The sequence below is a fragment of the Orbicella franksi genome, chromosome 12 (genome assembly GCF_964199315.1).
Source record: "Orbicella franksi chromosome 12, jaOrbFran1.1, whole genome shotgun sequence".
Classification (NCBI taxonomy): Eukaryota; Metazoa; Cnidaria; class Anthozoa; order Scleractinia; family Merulinidae; genus Orbicella; species Orbicella franksi.
This window is the reverse complement of record NC_138156.1, coordinates 23,908,498-23,929,675: the sequence shown is the minus strand read 5'-3', so window position 1 is coordinate 23,929,675 and position 21,178 is coordinate 23,908,498. Positions and strand designations below refer to the sequence as shown.

At 39.3% G+C, this 21,178-nt stretch overlaps 1 protein-coding gene across 4 annotated transcripts in view; it reads right to left on the bottom strand.

Moving 5' to 3' along the window:
* Positions 1 to 21,178, bottom strand: part of LOC145463650 (multifunctional protein CAD-like) — a 28,858-nt gene that overhangs the window by 5,040 nt on the left and 2,640 nt on the right. The window contains exons 4-32 of one of the 4 annotated variants that reach the window (XM_081447403.1): positions 21,005 to 21,158; positions 20,646 to 20,817; positions 19,614 to 20,052; positions 19,037 to 19,168; positions 18,587 to 18,820; positions 17,992 to 18,213; positions 17,311 to 17,499; positions 15,437 to 15,670; positions 14,758 to 14,895; positions 14,188 to 14,364; positions 13,495 to 13,542; positions 12,996 to 13,078; positions 11,920 to 12,166; positions 10,311 to 10,409; positions 8,606 to 8,707; positions 8,251 to 8,373; positions 7,498 to 7,680; positions 6,949 to 7,167; positions 5,978 to 6,145; positions 5,649 to 5,831; positions 4,853 to 4,957; positions 4,186 to 4,419; positions 3,577 to 3,825; positions 3,010 to 3,174; positions 2,603 to 2,734; positions 1,944 to 2,145; positions 1,355 to 1,470; positions 683 to 898; positions 164 to 362 (exon numbers count right to left, since the gene is read on the bottom strand). In XM_081447403.1, coding sequence (XP_081303529.1) covers positions 164 to 362; positions 683 to 898; positions 1,355 to 1,470; positions 1,944 to 2,145; positions 2,603 to 2,734; positions 3,010 to 3,174; positions 3,577 to 3,825; positions 4,186 to 4,419; positions 4,853 to 4,957; positions 5,649 to 5,831; positions 5,978 to 6,145; positions 6,949 to 7,167; positions 7,498 to 7,680; positions 8,251 to 8,373; positions 8,606 to 8,707; positions 10,311 to 10,409; positions 11,920 to 12,166; positions 12,996 to 13,078; positions 13,495 to 13,542; positions 14,188 to 14,364; positions 14,758 to 14,895; positions 15,437 to 15,670; positions 17,311 to 17,499; positions 17,992 to 18,213; positions 18,587 to 18,820; positions 19,037 to 19,168; positions 19,614 to 20,052; positions 20,646 to 20,817; positions 21,005 to 21,158 — 5,164 coding nt within the window. The remainder of the gene's footprint in view (positions 1 to 163; positions 363 to 682; positions 899 to 1,354; positions 1,471 to 1,943; positions 2,146 to 2,602; positions 2,735 to 3,009; positions 3,175 to 3,576; positions 3,826 to 4,185; positions 4,420 to 4,852; positions 4,958 to 5,648; positions 5,832 to 5,977; positions 6,146 to 6,948; positions 7,168 to 7,497; positions 7,681 to 8,250; positions 8,374 to 8,605; positions 8,708 to 10,310; positions 10,410 to 11,919; positions 12,167 to 12,995; positions 13,079 to 13,494; positions 13,543 to 14,187; positions 14,365 to 14,757; positions 14,896 to 15,436; positions 15,671 to 17,310; positions 17,500 to 17,991; positions 18,214 to 18,586; positions 18,821 to 19,036; positions 19,169 to 19,613; positions 20,053 to 20,645; positions 20,818 to 21,004; positions 21,159 to 21,178) is intronic. The other 3 variants (XM_081447404.1, XM_081447405.1, XM_081447406.1) reach the window with 3 other exon arrangements.

The window sequence follows — 21,178 nt, the reverse complement described above, 5'->3', positions numbered from 1 at the left end:
CGCGCCGTACGTTTGACCATTGTGTGCCCGCGAGACTGCTCTTAAACAGTTGGCAGCGTCAGTTTTGGCGCGAAGCCCATCCACTGTCGCACACAATTCTACAAGGTTACTATTTTGGAAGTTGTACGTCAGCATGATCACACACGTGTTGTCAAAACAGTACCTCCTAAAGGCAAGGCCAGAGGTTCAGCTCCGAGATGCGTATCAACAAACCGATGGACAGAGGGTGGAAAGGCCCAGCGACTGTCTGTCTTCCTCGGGCTGCCTGGTGGAACAAGGGGCTGAGGCTGGTAGATAGGTGGCGGAGGAGCCACTGAGCTCATCACCCGTACATCCTGTCCTGATCCAGGTGCTGCCAACACCTACAACGATTATAAAATGAATTACGAACAGAGGGTCATGAGCAAATCGACAAACCCAACAAGAACATGTGCGTTATACATCTTAGCATATTTTTAAGTCGTGTGCTCCGCAAACAACATGAGATGACCAAATTCAGGGTTACACGAGAACATGAATCACAACGACCAAAAATTATTTATTTTTTATCTGTCTTTATACATCCGTCTGTTATAGCCTAAACAAGTAATAATAACCAGCTTTAGTTTATTCACTTGAAATTTCTATCTGACCTGGTTGTCAATACAAAAATGAACCCAAGTGAAGTTATAACTGGACATACCTTGCCGTCTATGACAGCTGTCTCGCCCCTCAGTACAACTCTTCTGACGCAGCCGTTGACTTTCATCCCAGCAAACGGTGTCCACTGAGCTTTGGAGTAAGTCATGGCTGACGGAATACTCCATTCTTCACCAATTTCCACTTCCACGTACGTGTCCTTCTGCTCGGGAAGACTGAAGATTTGTCGTGGATTTGTGCACAAGCGAAGGATGATATCCTGAAAGCAAAACACGCAATATGCATTAACTTGTACCATTACGCCATTCTTTAAAATTACATGCTAGAAAGTTCATTGATACTGACAAACAATGTCCAATACATCTGTTGTTTTTACTGACTTAACACCGAAACAGTCCACTTTAATAAAAAAAAAAAACATTGTTCGAGAAATAGTAAGCATGTAATTTGTACGAACGAGCGAGCTCCTAGGGCCTGGGTAAAGCGAAAGACGGGCAAATAATGTGTCGCCCTAGTCTTTTGTAAAGTATTCACTCATTCTGGTCGCTTTAATCAAGAGCATGTTTGCTCGTTAATAGTATCTACAGAAAGTGCTTGCATAACAGTTTACTTATAACCCAGTTACTAAATCAGTATAGAGCTGTTTGCTAGTTACACAGGTACCCATGGGTGGCTGCCTTCACAAGCTGGGAAATAAACATGGTTTGTTTCTTACATCAATCGTCAATCGCCCCTGGTGAACTGCAGTCAACAAAAGAGGAAGCATGGTCTCCAGGCCAGGAAATCCAGGCGGTGGTTTCTCAGAATCTTTCTCTTCCAGTGTGTGTGGTGCTACAGAACAACAAAACGACAATCTGTCATAACACAATGATACGCACAGCCCAAGCGTGTTGCGTACGACGTGGCTTGGAAACTATCTTGTGTGTGATCAATCTATTTTTGCCACTTGACGTCCCTCCTACTATGGTGTTACCCAAAGGCTCCCACTGCCAGGGATGGGCTCATTTCTTTTAAAAAGAACTCAGTTCACGCTTACAAACCATGTCTAGGAGAATAACTTGACGTTAATTTGAGTCTAATAACTTTCAAGAGGGCGGCTTAATGACGCTTTAATGGTATGTTTGTTATTTGATATCCTCAAAAAGAATAACTAGATAACACCCCTTTGCCTTAATTACGGTCGCAAAAAAGGAAAACATCTTTAGAAATCCGCAAAAACAAGTTATTTGGTTGCTCAGATTTGGAACACAAACATCGTCACACGACAAGACGATCAAACACGATGTTTCATCATTGGTACTTACCATGATCAGTAGCAAAGCAGTCAATGACGTCAAGATTGTCCCAGAGTGCCTTCTGGTCCTCAGCCGTGACAAGCGGTGGCTTGACCCCATACCTCTTGCCGCCAATCCTGTCCGCGTCATCCTCCGTCAAAAACAAATGGTGCGGTGATACTTCACACGTGACCTGGATTCCTTTCTCTTTAGCAGCACGAATCACAAGAATCTATTCAACAAATACATGTACCTTTACCAAGAATTAGCAGAATTATAGACGGGGAACGAATAGAACGCGTTTAGCAGCACTTTGTTTACAACATAAGATCAGTTTAAAAGTAAAACACTGACTGCATTTGGAGACCAGTGCACAAATTATGACAATGAACAAGTTTCATTGAAGAAACCTTCAGTAAACTTTCAATCTGGGCTTTTTGGGGGAGAGCAATCTACCAATAGGCGAATGCGAATGTCCACATGCAGAGCGACAGCAGGAAAATAAGAAAGCAGGGAGGCAGGTAGATAGCTGGGCATGAAAGAACAAGCTTCCAGGCTTTCAGGCGAGAAGGCAGGCAGGCAGGCAGGCAGGCTGGGTGACAGACAGACAGACAGACAGACAGACAGACAGACAGACATGGATAACGTTTTTTGTAGTAATCACCTGATTATTTAAGTACAATGTTTACCTCTTCTTTTCGTGCCACATGAGCAATGTGAACAGGTCTTTCAGCCAGCTCCGCTAACAGTAAGATGGCAGCAGTGGTTCTTCCTTCAGCGTGGCACACTAGAGGGATGTGTTTTGGCCACTGTTCAAGATGCTAAAAACAAAAGCGTGAAACCGTGATTCAAGGTCATCTAAACTCGAAACGGTAAAAGTCACGAGATTGAGCCATGTGTGATTTAAAAAACTGCAAGCAAAATTCATAGTGTCAGAGCATTTGTTACTACTTTAGCAATTGACAACACGGTACACAAACAAACACATATGATAAACAAAACAGAAACTTATTAAGTATTTCGGTGTTGGATTGCATCATATCTTTTTATCAGGAATTGACTTTCTTAATAGTCTTAATAGAGTTAGGACACTCACCTTCATCCAAGTTGACATATCATCAAGTCTAAGCGTTGTAAAAGTCTCATTAAGATACATTTTGAGACCAGCAGACAGGTGAGCTAAATCTTTGACTGTTGAATAATTATCAGCACTGGCGCCCAGGTACAGGCCATAATCACAGCGCGCACCAGCTGACGCCAACTGAAAAATAAAAGGGCAGACCGTCACGGTGTGAAATCCCTTATCTTACTTTCCTGATTAGGTTAAACGATGATATACTGACTAAAGCAGGTTTATTGTTTGGTAAAGCTGACACAAGTGTAATGCTTGCGTCACGCTACTAGCGTTACTTTTTTAACCAGATGAAAATGACCGATTAAATGTTTGGTACAGCTAACACAAGTGTTATGCTTGTGTCACGCCACTTGCCTTATCGTTCTAACCAGATAAAATGACGTAAAGCTAACACAAGCATTACGCTTGCGTCACGCTACTAGCCTTACCTTTCTAACAAGATTAAATGCGGATTCATTGACAATAGCAGGGTAAGAGTTTCGTATAGCTGGCACAAGTGTAACGCTTGTATCACGCCTCTTGCCTTACCTTTCTAACCAGATTGAATGCTGATTCATCGACAATGGCAGGGTTAGTGTTTGGCATGACCAACACCATTGTCACGCCACCAGCGAGAGCAGCCGCTGTCCCGGATGAGAAATCTTCCTTGTGGGTGGCACCAGGCTCACGCATGTGCACATGCGCGTCAATCATACCAGGCAGACGAACCACTCGCCCGGATGACATGCAGTCAATGTGTGTCTTGACTTTGGGGGCTCCACCAATTCTCTTCAGGGCCTGAAAACATCATGAAACAAAAAGGTCGTTGTTATGGCTACATTTTATAAGCTCTACAGAAAGGGTTACAGGCATGTTAAGAGATACACTGTTATTACAACTGATTAAATTCCAAGTTCCTGACTTATTTAAAGAACGTTGGTTATAGGGTTTAGTAATTTTGTCCACTTCTGGAAGAAAGTTTAACATCTTTTTATTCCAATTCACTCTTAAAAGAAAACTGCTCTGGTCCTGTATTCACTTATTTTACACAACAGGCATTATTTTCGAGTTGAGGTTTGCATACGTGTACTAAACGTTTCAATAGTTACTTTAATCATCAACTGTCGTAGGGATCTAAACTATTTTATTCATGATTACCTCAATTAATAACTTAGCACACTTGATGTCGGTAATGAGAGGGATGGAATAATCTATAGCCATTCTGCGCGTGCGGTACCCATGTGTTATGAATGAAGACGCCCGTCTCGACCCTGTGTTCCTTAAAGGAAGATTGATCACCAAATCAAACTTGTTCTGTGCAAGGTAGTCCAGGATACTCTGCTCCGTGGCTCCGTTACCACCTTCCTCAAACGGCCAATCCACTGGTTTAACCTGTGCGGGAAAAGGAAAATTATTAACAAGACATTACTCAGAACTTGTCAACTTCAAAAAAGTAAGCCTTACTTAGAAACAGGCACTTGTGGCGTTACTCTAGTGGCTACACTATCGTGGCAAACTGTCATGGCTTGTTAACCAATCAGCACCTATCTTGTGACTAGGTACACGTGTGGTTCACAGGCAAAAACGAGGTCAGTTCTTTGTATGAAATATTGAACAAGTCTGATTGAACGCCAGATTTTAAAATAAAGCACACCCTACATATCTCAACCAAATCTTATACTTTCATTACGTCTTATTCTAAAATAGGCAAGATCAAAGAATCTTCAATCAAATTTTAAACTGATCGTCACAGTGAATTCTTGTAACTTATATGACACGTGTGGTTATTAGTAAAGAAAATTGGTGCTTTTAAGTTGCAACTGACCGTGATTCCATGCTCCGTGTAGAAATCAGCTGTCCCAGGACTAGCGTATAACTTGAATCCTAACTCATGCATTGTCCTCACACTGGGCAGCATCTCATTCTTGGACTAGATAATCAACAACAAACAACAACATACAAACACGTGTGTCAGTAGATTTCAATCACTTACACAATTAGATTAAAATTTCGAACGTTTAATTTTCGGACACTTTTCATCTCATTTCGGACAAGTTTGGGACAAAAATTTCAGACACTTTGTTGAAATAGCTTAAGTAAATTTGCGCCAACAAAACACGAATTAGACTGAAACAACATCTGCAAAATTGATAGTTTTACTGCACCCATACACCGTCGAGAAAACAACACAAATTCTATCAAGCCGTTATATATCTCTAGCACTGTCCCAGGTAGAGTTCACTTCATAAAGTAAACTACGAGTTTGGGAGCTACTTAAAAATTTTAAATATAAATAATTAAATTAAATAAATATTTGGGACACTTCAAATTTCTTGCCTACGAACAGGCTCCAGGCGAGGACGGAAAAAAAAAATTTGGCGAGCGCGAAACTGAAGAACTTGGAGAGTGAAGCGATCGGTTCGGGCTTGCCGGGAGCCTGTTCGCAGGCTAAAAATTTCAAACGCTTAAAACTCTCGGACGGTGTTATTTTCGGACACGTTTTGTGTCTGAAATTAAATTCATCCAAAATTTCTTGCAAGTAACGTATGATCACTGGCGATTGCTTAGTTACAATGAAATTTTAGAAAATATACCTTACAGATGAAACATTCTCGGCATACCTTAAAGCTTCCAATCGACAGCAGGATGCACTCTTTAGGAATCTTAAATCCAGTGCTAAGAATTCCCTTGAGATAGGCCTCATATCGATTCTCACCAAAACAAGCCACTTCTCCTGTACTGGACATCTCCACACCCAACATGGCATCAGCCCCGGCCAAACGCGAAAATGAAAACTGTGGGACCTTGAAGGAACAAACAAAAAAATTACAAATATAGTACTGGCTTGTCTACACAGATAGCCCACAAGCATCCATGTTTTATAGAAACATTTCACCATCTAAAAACACTATGCTGTCCCTAAGTTGGTTAAAGGAAAAAATGAATTTACCTTAACACCAACTCGTCCAAATCCCGTGCAATCCAGAGCTGGCTCCACGGGCACCCCACAGATGACCCGTGTTGCCATAGCAATAAAGTCGTGATCAAGAGTCTTGGACACAAATGGGAATGTGCGGGACACACGGAGATTGCACTCGATCACTTTAAGTTCATTATCCTGCAAGTCAAAGCACAATAGTAAACTTTGTTCCTGTAGTTTCTCCCAGCTGCAACAAAGAAAGGTTAACAACAAAACACCTAAACCAAAACTCTCTCCAAACATTGCTAATGTGTTACACTGGATAAAAATTCGGGACTTTCCCTATATAATGTATGTACCGTATTTATTCACTTATAAGACGCACTCGGTTATAAGACGCACCCTAAACTTTTGAAGACGATTGTGACAAGTAAGCAAAACGAAAATTTCACCTAAATACCCTGTTATAAGGCACAACCGGAATTACGGGAAATTTTGTTGACCACGTTCGCTGTACTTACAACAATTTGCTTCCAAAAGTTACTAATTACGGTGCGGTAAGTTCAATTGGCAAGCACATAGACTAGACTAGACTAGACTAGACTAGACTAGACTAGACTAGACTAGACTAGACTAGACTAGACTAGAAAGCCTTTATTTTAACACGATCAGTTAAACATACGGTTTATGGTTTTCGCAGTAATTTTAGGCGGTCGCCCAAGCATTAGTATGGTCAATTCTGGATCAAGCTGTCTGTGTTCAAATCCTACATGGGGTCACTCAGTTGCATTCTTGGGCACGACATCACTCTCACATTACTCTTGTTTAAATGGCTACTGGCAAATTTAATTAATGCTGCCAGGCACCCTGCAGTGGAGTAGCATTCTATCCAGGTGGGGGTAGAAATACTCTTGACCGCCTCGTATTATGCCAGGATTGGAGACAAGAGCCGGCCTGATGCGCCACTACGCTTGAGCAAAGACTTTACCTTAACCCCTTACCTTAGCAATCAGCTGCATGTTAAAAGGGCCAGTAACCATTAAGGCCTGCCCAATGTCAAAACAAATCTTGCGTATTTTCTTGAGCGTCTCCTCGTTCAGATCTTGCGGAGGAAGGACCATGGTGGCATCACCAGAATGTACACCAGCATTCTCCACATGTTCAGAGACTGCCATGACAACCACCTCACCATCACAAGCTACTGCATCCACATCTATTTCCTGAAAAAAGGGGGGGGGGGGGGTAAAAAAAATGTGTCACTTAGGTAATAGGTTTTGTGGTTGTGGACATCCATGCTAAGTTGATGAGGCTGGGTGCTTTGAAAAATCACAGTGTAAGTGAAAAACTCCCACAAAAGTGTCAGCTGAAAAACCTATTTCAGTCAAATATATTAAGTCAGCTGTTTTGGTTATGTGTGAAATACATCTAAAAATATAATTATTGTTGTAAAACCCTACCAAATTAAAAAGCGTACATGTAGCTTTCACATAAGATTCTTGTAAAACTGTGCGACATTTTATTAATACACACTTTAAACCAACACATCCCACCTTAGCATCCTGAATAAATTTTGAGATGACAACTGGGTGATCACTTGATACCGACATAGCATTTCCCAGATACATGGCAAGGTCATTATCAGAATTAGCAACATTCATAGCAGCACCGCTGAGCACATAGGATGGTCGCACCAGGCAAGGGTAACCTACAGTGGCACAAAACTTCTTTGCATCCTACAAAGGTATAAATTAAGAAGCAAGGTGTTACAGTAAAATCAAAATTAACTATTTAAAATACAATGTGCTGGCACAATATAGCTGTATCTCCTGTTGCAATCTGAAATTTATACAAGCATTTTGCAAAAAAAAAAAAAAGAAAACGGCCAAGTGCTTAACTGTAAATGTTTAAAGGAGCTACATCACAATTTGCACAACTTTTCAAGTTCCTCGTTTGTAAATCCGTGGTAATCTTCTCCATCTGAAGCCATCCTTATTCTTTTATGGTTTCTTATTTTCTCTTTAGTGTTTTTCTATCTTAGTAAACTACTATTTTCAGGTTTTCTTCAATTTAGAGGTAATTTGTACACAACCAAAATAACTCAAAATGCCATGATTGAGCTCCTTTACCTTTTCTTAGTCTGATCGTATTTTATATTTAGATGTTTAATTGTTAAGTAGTTAGTTAATATCCACAGTGATGGGAAACCCTTGTGAATTATAATATATAGATATAGATATAGACTTGGAATAAGAAGGGCACATACAGAAGATTATAAGACTGGGCAGGGCCTCTGTCTTACCCACCTCCAGAGTTGTGAGAACCTTCCACTGTGGCTGTAAAATTCCAACATTGTCCAACATTCTGGAGAATTTATATCTGTTCTCTGCGTTGTCTATCATCTCAGGAGATGTGCCAAGAATGCGAACCTAACCAACAAAGACAGAGCTTAGTTTTTAAAGTGTGTTTACTTTTTTTGCCCTGCCAAACAGAAAACAACATGGGTACTCTATTAAGAAGTTTTTTCTGACTGACCCAGGGACCGACAGACCGATGGACTGACAGACTGATGGGCTGACAGACTGATGGACCAACAGACCAACAGACTGATGGATTAACCAACTGATGGACTTACCGACTGACTGATTGACTGACACAAACCTGTTGCCTGTGAAGCTGCATGGCTATGTTGTTTGGTAACTGTCCTCCCATGCTCAGGATGATACCTTCTGGATTCTCCTTCTCATACACATCCATGACAACCTAACATTATATGCATAAAAGTCTAACTTAAACTGCATAAAATGGTTCCTTTCTTGTGTTGGTTTATTATTAATGATGATCAGTATGTTGGTTAGAGTGTTACAAATTACAGACCTGGCTGAGATATTAAAGTGTAAGTTGTGTTTTTAGCGACACATCAATATTTTACTTTCTCAGTGCCTCTATCCACTCAGGTTATATGTGTGAGTAAAGGTGTAAGATCATGTGTACTAAAGGCATCCACGGTCAAGTATTGATCAATACCCTCGATCAATACTCTTGATCGACATCTTGATCGGTAGTCAATCGACACTCTGCCGACACCTCGGTTCACACTCGATTGACAACTTGGTCAACAGTAAACTAATTTTCAATGGATGCAAACAAGTCAGTCAACACTCGGCTGACTATCAACCAACTGTTGATCAAGTGTTGATTGAGTGGCAACCGAGATGTTGATCCAAGGTATCAATTAAGGGTATCGACCAACACTTAACTGTGGATGCCTTTAGTACACATGATCCAAGGTGTAAATAGTTACTGTCAATTTGTTGAATACAGTATGCAGTCATTTGTTGTAAAAATAGCTAAGGACCGTAGTACACTTTGCTGTATATCAACTTGAAGTTGGCAATGGTAATTTAACTGCCAAGGAGAGCTTGCAAAGCTGACATTTCAAGAATTAGCCCTTCATCAGAGCTGCATGCCTATCATGAGAAACTATAGCTTAAAACATCAGCTTTAAAACTCACTATAGCAGTAAATTCAATAATGACAGACATGCTGTAGACATGCTCAGTTTTAGGTAAGACTTGACACAAGAAGAAGAAGAAGAAGAAGAATACCTTTATTTAAGTGTCAAACTAAAATAGCAGTAAACAACCACTAAAACATTGGAAAGACAACATTGCCATGCTGCTAGAATTATTTTTGGCTTTCCAACGGACATGCCAACAGTTGACATTTTAGCTACCGTTAAGTGGAACACTTTAACATATATGTATAAACGTTCTTTAATTAAACTTTTTTTCAAGGGTTATCATGGCATGCTCCCTAGTACTTTGGCTGAAGAGTTGATTATCCACGGCGACAGACCTTCTTCACGACTAAAGCATGGGCTGATAGCGAGTACCAAGTTTTGCCTCCAAATACGTTAAAAACTCCATTTCCTATAGAGGGGCTGTCCTCTGGAACGCTATAGGGCGAACTAATAGATCGATACTAGAGAGCACAGACCTGAAATCTTTTTTGAAGAATGTTGTTAATTGTAACACTTTTAAGGAATTTAATTTTAATGTTTTAGCCCCACAAATAATTAACAAAAGATCGGAGAATTTTATTTATTTTTAACTATTGATCTCATTCGTTGTTATCAAAATTATATTTTTTATAAGAATTACTTAATTCTTGTATTAATTTTTTATTAACTGTATTAATTATTTATCTATTAATTGTAGTTATTTTATGTATCTTATCAGTACACGACCCTACAAGCTTGTTAGCTTTGTATGTATGTATGTATGTATGTATGGGACACTAATTACAGAGAATTACAGAATCACAGAGCAATAGCTAGGGAATTCAACACCCTTGCTACACCTGCCTCAAATGACACTTCATCAAAGTACAGTCTCTCGCACTCATCATAATCTGTACTAACAGTCTCTGGGTTGTAGTTCACCATAATCGTTTTCTTTTTTAACTGAAAATTGAGAAAGATTTTCATCAATAGATGCTTCCTTTAAAACTAAAGGCAAATCAATAGGTGCCTAAAATCACCATGTGGATTAAGTGCAGCTAAAAGCAATTTAACGGAGTTACTAACAAAGAGTGCCTGCATTCCCGTGGTAGTAAGCGGCGTTTGTGATATGTACATGTATTTGCACCAGGTTTCCATGTGCTCTTGGACTGAGATGTGTTGGCAGCTTTCACAGTGATAACGTCAATGGTAAGCATTGTTTTGCATGGGAGCACTTCTTCAAGCGTTTCCCCTCCCTTCCCTCCCTCTTTCCACTGCTAATTCGGTGTGACGGGCGCCTGGCTCCCCTTCCGTGCGGGGGCTCATGGCTCGGTTTCCAGGCTTTGTCAGCCATGGGAGCAGTCTTCATCTACAAGCAGGCTGCCAATAGTGGAAGCTCCTGGATGTCTCAGGCACCCAACCTCCATTTAGCAAATGAATGCAGTTGGTAAAGAGGGCTTTACTCCAAGGTAACATACACTGGAAAAATATTATGTGTGTGTAAATATTAAAAAAAAAAAAAAAATAATGAAACACTGTAACTGGACCAAGGTGTACTTTTGATCATGATTTAACTCTCATTATTATCCAACTGCAATGAGTACCATCCAAATAACAATACAAATATATAGCAATATTGTACAGTAGAAAACCTGTTTGCCATATTTGTACAGTAGAGCACCTGTTTGCCACACAGGTCGGCACACACGCGCAAAACTGTCACACTCTCCCTCTTTCATTGATACATTTATTTACCACAGAAGTTGAATAATAAATCTCTTATTAGATGTTTTGGTGTGCAGTATCGCTGTTTATTATATGGCCAGCTCCGTGAGCGGGCAAGATGAATCAAATCCTGCGCTGTGATTGGCTACCCGAGTGGGCAAGATGGAGCTATCTTGCCCGCTCGGGACTACCCGCCGTGTCCCGCAAGAAAAATTTCCCCGAAAGCCATATAATAAGTCCTTTATTGACCAAGCTTGTTCGGTCAAGATGGCTGGATATTGGCCTTGTTCTTTTTTTGCATGTTTTTGGACCTCGACTCCGTCTCGGTCCATAAACACACAAAAAAAGAACTTGGCCAATATCCAGCCATCTTGAGCTCACACTTGGTTAATAACCCATACATATTTTTACTTGTTGTTTGCATTTTGACTTGCCATACAGGCTTGTCAAAAGACGGCACAACTGGTAAAAATATACAGCGATACTACACACCAAAACATCTAATACGATATATTTATTTCAGTTATTATTGTTATTCCAAAAATACTCAAAGCACTCCCATGGTAGGCTTTGGTTTGACAATTCGCTCCCAGTCTTAAGAAATTCTTGTTTACTCTTCGCACTTAAACTTTCTTCCCCTAAGAATTCCCAGTCACCTTCCATGAAGTGGGTACAATAATATTATTTCCTGAAACTGCACATTTTTCACAATGCCACAACAGCAAATGCTATTAAAACTACAATATACCTTTCTTAGTTCCCTGATGCACCCAACAGCACACCAATCAAATTCCACACTACTACCGATCCTATACACACCAGAGCCAATCACCATACAAGCTCCACCTTCAAAGTCAATATCATTCTCGCATGCATTGTAAGTCAGGTACAAGTAGTTTGTGAAGGCGGGGTACTCTGCTGCTACTGTGTCGATCTGCTTTACAAATGGCGTGAGGCCATAATGCTGACGAACCTTACGTACTGCAATTTCAGTGCTGAAAATAAAGACAGAAGGTTAAGCTCCTGTCCTAATGAGTTAGAAGAAATTCAGTAGTGGAGTGTATAGAGATTATCGCATGTTTTATAATGAGTGGCAAAACCAGTTTGTAAAATTTATTACAATGTGTTGTTTTACAGAAAATGTGGCATTGTTTGAAATTATTGGTGCAGATGCAATGTTTTGCAACTGATCTTATGTAAATGCTCCCTTGGGGTAGAGTGTGGTAAAAAGAAAGAGGGGGGAGGGAGGGCTATTGACACGCTACACACTATTTGTTTACAGAGGTTCCCAGTCTGACAGATAGTGACAGAACTGAGAAGAATGATGTTTAGCTCTTGTTATGATTTCCTTTACTATTATACATTGAACTCACTATCTCTTTTCTGATTGGCCGAAAGCATACAGCGAATTTCGAAATCAACGCTTGTGACGTCGTCTCTGCAGGTTATACAATAATCGTGTCAAGGACACTCAAGGTCACAGGTAATCATGTCAAGTTTGTGCACTTTGTGTTGCTTGCCATTAGTGAAGAAGGAAAAACATGACTTCCATTTTTTTCGTTCAATATTAGATTCGGTTTTTGTGACATCCAGAATAATCAAGGTCTCAGTAAGGGTTATCAGCCTCAGCCTTCAGCTTCAGCTGATAACCCCTACCTCAACCTTGATTATTCTGGATATCACAAAAACCTCATCTAACAATTGTTTACACTTGTCACCTCTTGCTTAACAATTACTTTCATAACTATCAGATTTCAAAGCTTTGCTGTGAACCATTTATGTGAAATAAATGAAATGTAGCATGTGTGCAAATGGAAAACTTACTTGCGAATACATTTTGCAATTTGCTTATCAGAGAATCCAAGTTGTTTAGCTCCTAGTAGATCCTCATAAGACACTTCAGCTGCCTGTAAAGGAGCACATTGAACTCAAGCACTTATGGCAAAATATGTGTTCTATTGTCAACTACTATTTTAACCACAGCTTCTTCAGACATGACGTTAGATTTGTCCTTACAGAGTCTTAAGTTGCCCTAAAGTTTGCTCAAACAAGCAGTCATCACTCAGACTGTAAGAACTTACAATTAAATTATTTCTGAAGATTTTAACTGGCAGGATTTCTTGAGTGCAAAATCATGTTTGTAAAAGCAAAATTAACTAACAGCTGACTTGTGCACCACAGAACTTTATAGTCCATTACTTTAATACATGATATCATAACTTAAAACTCTAAGCAAGCATCTTATCTACATTACAGTGCATATAATTTCTATTACTAGCATGTTGATCCTGATTAATGCAAGGGAAATATTTAAGCTGTCTACCTTCTCTTTGTGAACTAGAGGTGCAGATAAGGACACAGATTGGCCAAGCTACAAAGACCATAAACCACCAATAAGAAACGTGACAGAGTGCATTAGACAGTGAATCAGACACACACTTAAAAAGAAAATGAAGCTTTAGAATGGATCATCACAAACTAGAAAGGAAAAAGCAATTTAAAAAATAACAGGACATAAACAAAATACTGTCAAGGTCCAATAACACACACTAGGTTCTGTTCATTTAAATTCAAAGGCCAGGATATTACTGATTATGTTCTGCTTATACACGCAGCTCCCAGAGGAGAAAGAAAATTCGGTAAGATCGAAAATAATAAAACACTGCATTCCCCAGGGAACAAATGCCATCTTGTTCCCTCATTCCTCACGGTCCCACATCTTACCATACCAGGTTTCTAGTCATGCTAATGACACATGTGCAAGTGTTTTAGAGTATGGTTTAACAGCTGCATCAGCAAACCCTTGTATTTACACCTGTACAAGCCAGACCAAGCAGTTACTTTTGTTTTGACAAAAGGTGGAAATTCAGCTGTTGCTGGGAGTTTTTTATCTTTCATATTTTGCTTTGTCAAATGCATCTGTTCCAAAGTATTTTCCAGAAAAAGACATGGTGCCTTCTACATTTTAGCGAGAATTATTTAGCTCTGACAGTTTAACATTTCAAAACATCATTACCACCTCAGCCTTTTCTCTGTAGCTTTTTAACATCAGTGCGTAATCCATGATGCATTTCATGCGGCTTAAAAACCACTTGTCAATCTTTGTCAGCTCGTACAGCCTCTCTATACTGTAGCCCTCCTTGTAAGCAGCCGCAAGCACATGAATGCGATTATCAGAAGGCTGCTTTAACTCCTGTAGGAAAAACACATAATGGCAGTGACATCCGATTGCATAAACACCTAAACACCAAACTGAAAATTATTAAAAAGAAATGGGTTCCAATTTAGCTATTATTCTAAAATATACAGCTGTAAAGGGATCTCAAAAACATTTTTTTTTGCCTGACATGGTATTTCACAGCCGCACACAACCAAAAGACCTTCTTCACTCTATGTTACAGCACTAGTAATACATTTAAACAAGTCCTATTTTGATTGGCCAAAAAGGGCTGCAGCATTTATGTTTCATGTAGCACAACAGCAGAACAGTGTTATAAACACAAAAGAAAAGTTACAACACCAGTGCACCCAGAAGACAATGATGTTTAGCTTTTTGTTCCCTGAAAGTCAGGTTACTGAAACTTACTTCTTCAGATGCAATGTGCCCATGAGAATCAAAACCCAAGTTTGATTCATCCACCATTCTAAGAGCTTTTTGCAAGGCCTCTTCAAAACGCCGTCCAATAGCCATCACTTCTCCAACACTTTTCATTGAGCTTCCAATCTACAGGTTCATTGAACAATAGACACAAAATCATGGTCCCTTTCACTATCAACATGCAAAACCCACTTTTCACTGATTTTCATCATTTCTTTCAATAATTACAGCTGTAGTCCTTTTTGTTTTAATTCTCCTCTGATAACTAGATGTGACAGGTGTCAGAGCATTGCATTGGTTATCCCCCTCATTTAGCCATTCACAATTTTCTAATGTTTCCTTGTGTTCTGTCCACATTCAGGGTTGTCATTAATTGTTTAGTCATCTGTAGCCTTATTCTCCACACCCATAGCAAATTTGTTACTTTGTGGGTGAATTCTCTAAACAACAGGGAATTTCACCCATAGCATCAAGGAAAAATTAAGCGTACTCAACCGTAACGGGTGTTATGGCTAACGGCCATTAATGACAGCCCTGACATTGTGCAAATGTTATAAGCCTAAATTCAATATTGATCACTCTTGTAGACTAAAGCAATACATGTACATGTATGATTAAGGGTGCTAATAGTAACAGTTTGATAGGGTCATATTTGATTCCTACCTACCTTTGTGTTAACTTTGGTGAATTTACTCAAGTCCCATCTTGGAATCTTAACAACGACGTAATCCAGACTAGGTTCAAAACAAGCTGTTGTAGAGTTGGTGACCGAGTTTCGTAGCTCTGGCAAAGGTTTGCCAAGAGCCAATTTTGCAGCAACATATGCCAGTGGGTATCCTGTGGCTTTAGATGCAAGAGCTGAACTTCGTGACAGCCGTGCATTTACCTCAATGATGAAATACTGGAAGAAAAAATCAAAAGGACTTCAAGAAGGTTCTCAATATACAGAATGACTTATATTTCACTTATTGACCATGTGTTGAAGGTTGGAAAAAACTCCATAATTTTCCTAAGTCTAATATATTTCCCAGAATTATACTTGTTTCATTTCTTTTCCTTAACTTCTTTTCATGCTTTTTCCAACTCTGAAAAACTACTTTGCTGATTTCCAAACTTTTTCAACAATTAAAGACTTGGTGTGACTCCTATGCAACCAGACAAATTTAGACTGGTACAGGGCTGTCGTGAAGACTTTAGTCAACTGTAGCAAATGTGTTACTTTGTGGTTGAATTCTATCAATTTAACTATAAAAAATTGCAATAAAATATTTCTATGCATATTGAGAAAGTTAAAAATTTTGTTAAAAAATGACGATGTTTCAACGTTGAGCTAACATCATTATCAAGTCAAAATGATAGTTGATAAAAAAAAAATTTATAAACAGTCAGTAAAACAATAGTTCAATGGATGTGTTTATCGGCATGGAAATAATCAAGAACAGAACAAAGATTGAAACACAAGTGTACAGAAAAGCGACTAACACTGGCTTGCTGTTGCATTTCCAAAGCCACACGGATAAACATTACAAACATTGCTTGCTCAAAACAATGATTCATCGTGCATATGCCCTATCTTCTACAACTGAAGCTTTCAATCAAGAATGCACTAGACTTCGCTCCATCTTTACTCAACTTGATTATCCAATAACGACCATTAATTCCACCATTAACAAATTTATCCTCAACCTTTCATCCGGTGTACGTGAAAGACATGTGGAAGACAGCCGTGTCTTGCAAGTTAGTCTCCCCTTCAAGGACCAAACATCAGCTAACGCGGTTAGAAGGCAAATGCGCAATCTCAGCCACAAGATTAGCACTACCCTACAACCAGTATTTATTAGCAAGAAACTGGAACAAGATCTCAAGCCCAAAGAAATCAAGCCTCTGATCGTAAATCAACAATGCCTGGTTTATTTATTTTCATGTGATCTGTGCGATGCAGATTATGTCGGCTACACAGCCCAACACCTCCACCAACATATTGCTGAACATAAAAACTCGGCGATTGGAAAACACATTCTGGAAGCCCACGGGGACATAAGCCTCCTCAAGGAAAGCCAGTTTTGAATTCCCCGAAAGTGCCAAGGGAAATTTGATTGCCTCCTCTATGAGATGCTTTGCATAAAGGAATGGAATCCAAGCTTGAACATGCAAACTGACTCCATCCATGCGAAACTCTTTGTTTAATTTTAAACATTTTAACACACCCATTGAACTATTGTTTTACTGACTATTTATACATTATTTATCAACTATCATTGACTTGATAGTGACGTTAGCTCAACATCGAAACGTCATCATTTTTTAACAAAAATTTTTAACTTTCTCAATATGTTTAGAAGTATTTTATTGCAATTTTTTATAGTTAAATGTTTAGAAAAATCGCTTCTTATTCGAATTCTATCAATGACAGGAAATTTCACCTGTACCTTCAAAGGGAAATCAAGCATACTCAGCTGTAACAGATGTTACGGGTTATGGCCCTTAATGACAGCCCTGGGTAGAACAGGGCATGACAAGAAAACACATCTAATTCTTTACCTCCATCGAGTCTGGATTGAGTGCATACTGTATATTACACTCTCCCACAACTCCAAGGTGCCTGATGACTTTGACAGCTGCAGTACGTAGCATGTTATATTCGGAATTTGTGAGGGTTTGGCTAGGAGCCACAACAATAGACTCTCCAGTGTGAATGCCCAGAGGATCTACATTCTCCATGTTACAAACCTATACAACAAGAATAGAGCAGGATCAGGATAACATCACTGCATGGCATGCCAGTAGTTTCACATAGATGTGCCAAGAGTTTTGTAGATGAATCCCTGACTTGTTAAAAGTCTGTGTTGGGAAAGACAACTTGAAAAAATACATGTGTACAGTTAACAATTATTCCATGAGCACACACTGGATATGAGTTGGCTATAACCAATCTCATATCCAAGAAGCTCCAATGGAATAATTGTTTTATTAAATTTCGCTTCCCACAAATTTTCACTTTCCCCACAAATTGTTCAGCTTAGCATCTGGAGCAATCAGTTTTCATATAAGGTCACATGGTAAATGAGCTAATAACCAAGACTGAGTGAACCAATCAAAATGCAACAAAACGCAATATCCAATGTTAAAAATTCAATTAATAGGTTGAAATATATGTCACAATAATTGCTGGTAAAATCACCAGTACTCACTAACAGATTTAAAATTAATACATGTACTAACCGTGATGCAATTGTCAAAAGCATCCCTGACAACCTCATACTCAATTTCTTTCCAGCCTTTCAATGACTTGTCAAGGTTCACTTGCTTGGTGTGTGCGAATGCTCCATTGACAAGAGAGATCAACTCCTCCTTATCTTGAGCAAATCCTGAACCAAGACCACCAAGTGCAAATGCCGCTCGCACCAACACAGGATAACCAAGATTGTCAGCAGCAGCAATAGCCTAGGTGAAGATAAGATACACTCTTCACATGGAATTCTCTTGAAAACTTTAAAAATAACACCTTCAATCAAGAAGCTTTAACAATACACAGTATCACAAAATACATGAACAGAAGGATTACAGGTTACATTTTAAGTACATGAGTGTGTCTTAACAAAGTGACATACGAACAGAGTTGTTAATGAATTGCATAACATAACAATACAGAGAATACCACCTAAACACTTTACACTATAATTCAACAAAACATTTCTTTAATTCACCCTTGAGATGACCACTAATCAGATTGGCAAAATATCAGTAAACAAAGCAGCAGCTTTTCTGGATAACACTCTGTTACACAATCAAAAAATTGCCCATGCAATACACACACCTGCTCAACAGAATACACAGCTTCACTGGGTGCAACCCGCTCACCAATCTCAGCAAGTTTCTCAGCAAATAACTTCCTATCCTCAGTGCAAACTATGGAGCTGACTGGCGTTCCCAGAGTATGGACACCATACTTCTCAAGGATACCACTTGCTTGTAGCTCAATGCCACAGTTCAGGGCTGTTTGACCCCCAAATGACAACAATATTCCATCAGGATGTTCACTTTGAATGACCTATATTAGGAAATAAAGATCAATATATTTACATTTTCCAGTAATATCGTTTTCCTATTAGAAGTTTGAGGACGAAAAACAATTTGCTATAGCCCACAACCGAAATTATTTTTTCAACAGAATGAGATGGTAAAGTGCAGCACTCTTAACAAAAACTGAAAACAGCAACAAAACTGTTATGCAATAAAGCTGAAACCTGAAATGTTATTTTGTTACCTGAGTGACATAGTCAGCTGTGATGGGAAGAAAATAAACTTTGTCTGCTAGCCCCTTGGATGTCTGTACTGTTGCAATGTTGGGATTCACCAGCACTGTCTGGATACCTTCCTCTTTCAGAGCTTTAACCGCCTGCAAAAGTCAAGATTTATTAAGACACAGTCAAGCAAAAGCCTGCCCATGTCTATGGTAAAATTCTTTCCAAATTGCATGATTCCAATCATTTTAATACTTTCTGAATTCATAAAAACTATTTTTCCATAAAGAAGTTTCATTATGAAGTCTTCCATTGTTGAGTTCTCTCTGAATACCACTACCATACTTTCTGTATACAGGGCTGTAATTTCTTAATTTTCTTAACTTTCTTAATTTTCTTAATTTTCTCAATTTTCTGTAATTTCTTTTAGGAATGGGAGAGACAATCCTATCCCTGCTTCAAGCTGTATAAACTTTATCAACATTGCTCTAAAATCAATCACCTTCATTTTATTGTCAGACATTATTTTACTGCTCTCAAAATCAGAAACAAAAAATCAAATAATATGCATCACCATGACTTGTGTATGTAGTTTCTCACCTGTGACCCAGAATAATCAAACTCCCCTGCCTGGCCGATGGACAAACCTCCAGAACCTAAAATCATGACTTTCTTGGGTTTCTTTTCAATTGGAGGCACTAGTGGCTTGAACGCAATTGCTTGCTGAATCTGTTCCTTGACTGACATCAGGGGTTCCACATTTTGTTTGTGTTGTCTCACTGTTGACAAAAAGATATCAAATAACATTTCTAAGTCCTGTGGTCCAGCCATGTGTTCTGGATGAAACTGAACGCTGTAGAATGGCTTGCTGTTGTGTATGATGCCTTCGTTTGTCTGGTCGTTGGCATTTGTGAATAGAATCGACCAATCAGATGGTAGCGAGTTTGTGTCGATCGCAAAGCCATGGTTCTGTGTTGTGATGAAACAACGATTTGTTCCATGATGGATGCATGGAATATTGTGGCCTCTGTTTCCATATCTACAAATATGAAACAAAATTGACATGTAAACAAAATAACAGATGTAAAGTGTTTATTTCCTTCTGGCCTTATAGTAAGTGTAATGGACTCCAGATCAAGTAGTCTAGGTTCCAAGGGTTTCATCAACATTTTCATCAGGGTGGCAGCTGGTTTTCACAGGCAGGCACAACTTTTTGAACTGAACTTCTTTATAAGAAAAACTTACCTCCAGCTGGTCAAACCATGTGGGCAAAATCATCCTCTCAGCCGGTCAATATGCCTGGTACCCGGCTCTTAATGAAACCCCCGAGGTTCAAGTGTTGGGCATGAGTTATTGTGTTCTTGGGTACGTTCTTTACTCTCACAGTGCCTCTTTCAAGGAGTAAAAATGGGTACACACAAACTGTTGGAGCAACCTGACAGAATGCCCTGAAGTAACCCGCGATGGACTAGTATCCCATCGGAGGTGGGAGGGGGGGGAGCAAAAGTACTCCTACAGAGTAGCTGCTTTATGCTAGGGATACCAAACTAAAGCTACAAAAAGGCTTAGTTTACATTTTACTCTATATGTACAAAATATATTGTTTTTTTTTTGTTCCAGTCAAGTACTTACTTCATTTTAAAGCTGCTACATCCAGCAGCCAAGGCCAGAAGCTGATGTCCAAAGCAAATTCCAAAGAGTGGCTTGGGACTGGCATGTTCAATAAACTTCCTGATGTTCTTTATACTCTCAGTCGTGAACATGGGATCTCCAGGGCCATTGCTCATAAAAACCCCATCACATTCTGAAACGTCCAATTGTAATATTATAATGATTGAGAGTGCTCAGCATTCAAGCCAGGTTCGTAAAACCAAAGCATTCACCCTGACCGATCTCATTTCACAAGACAATAAAAAATAAAATCAAAGCAAATATCACATAAAATGCACCAAGTATGGAATAACACTCTTCAATGAGCCATGATTGGTTACCTCCTTTTTCAACATCATTATTAAAGTCGTAATTCCATGGAACAACTTTGACAGCAGCCCCTCTAGCAATCAGACACCTTATTTGGTTGTACTTTATTCCACAATCCACGGCAATGATCTTGAACTCACCACTGGGATTATATACCACTGGCGACTGCAAATAAATTCAGACGC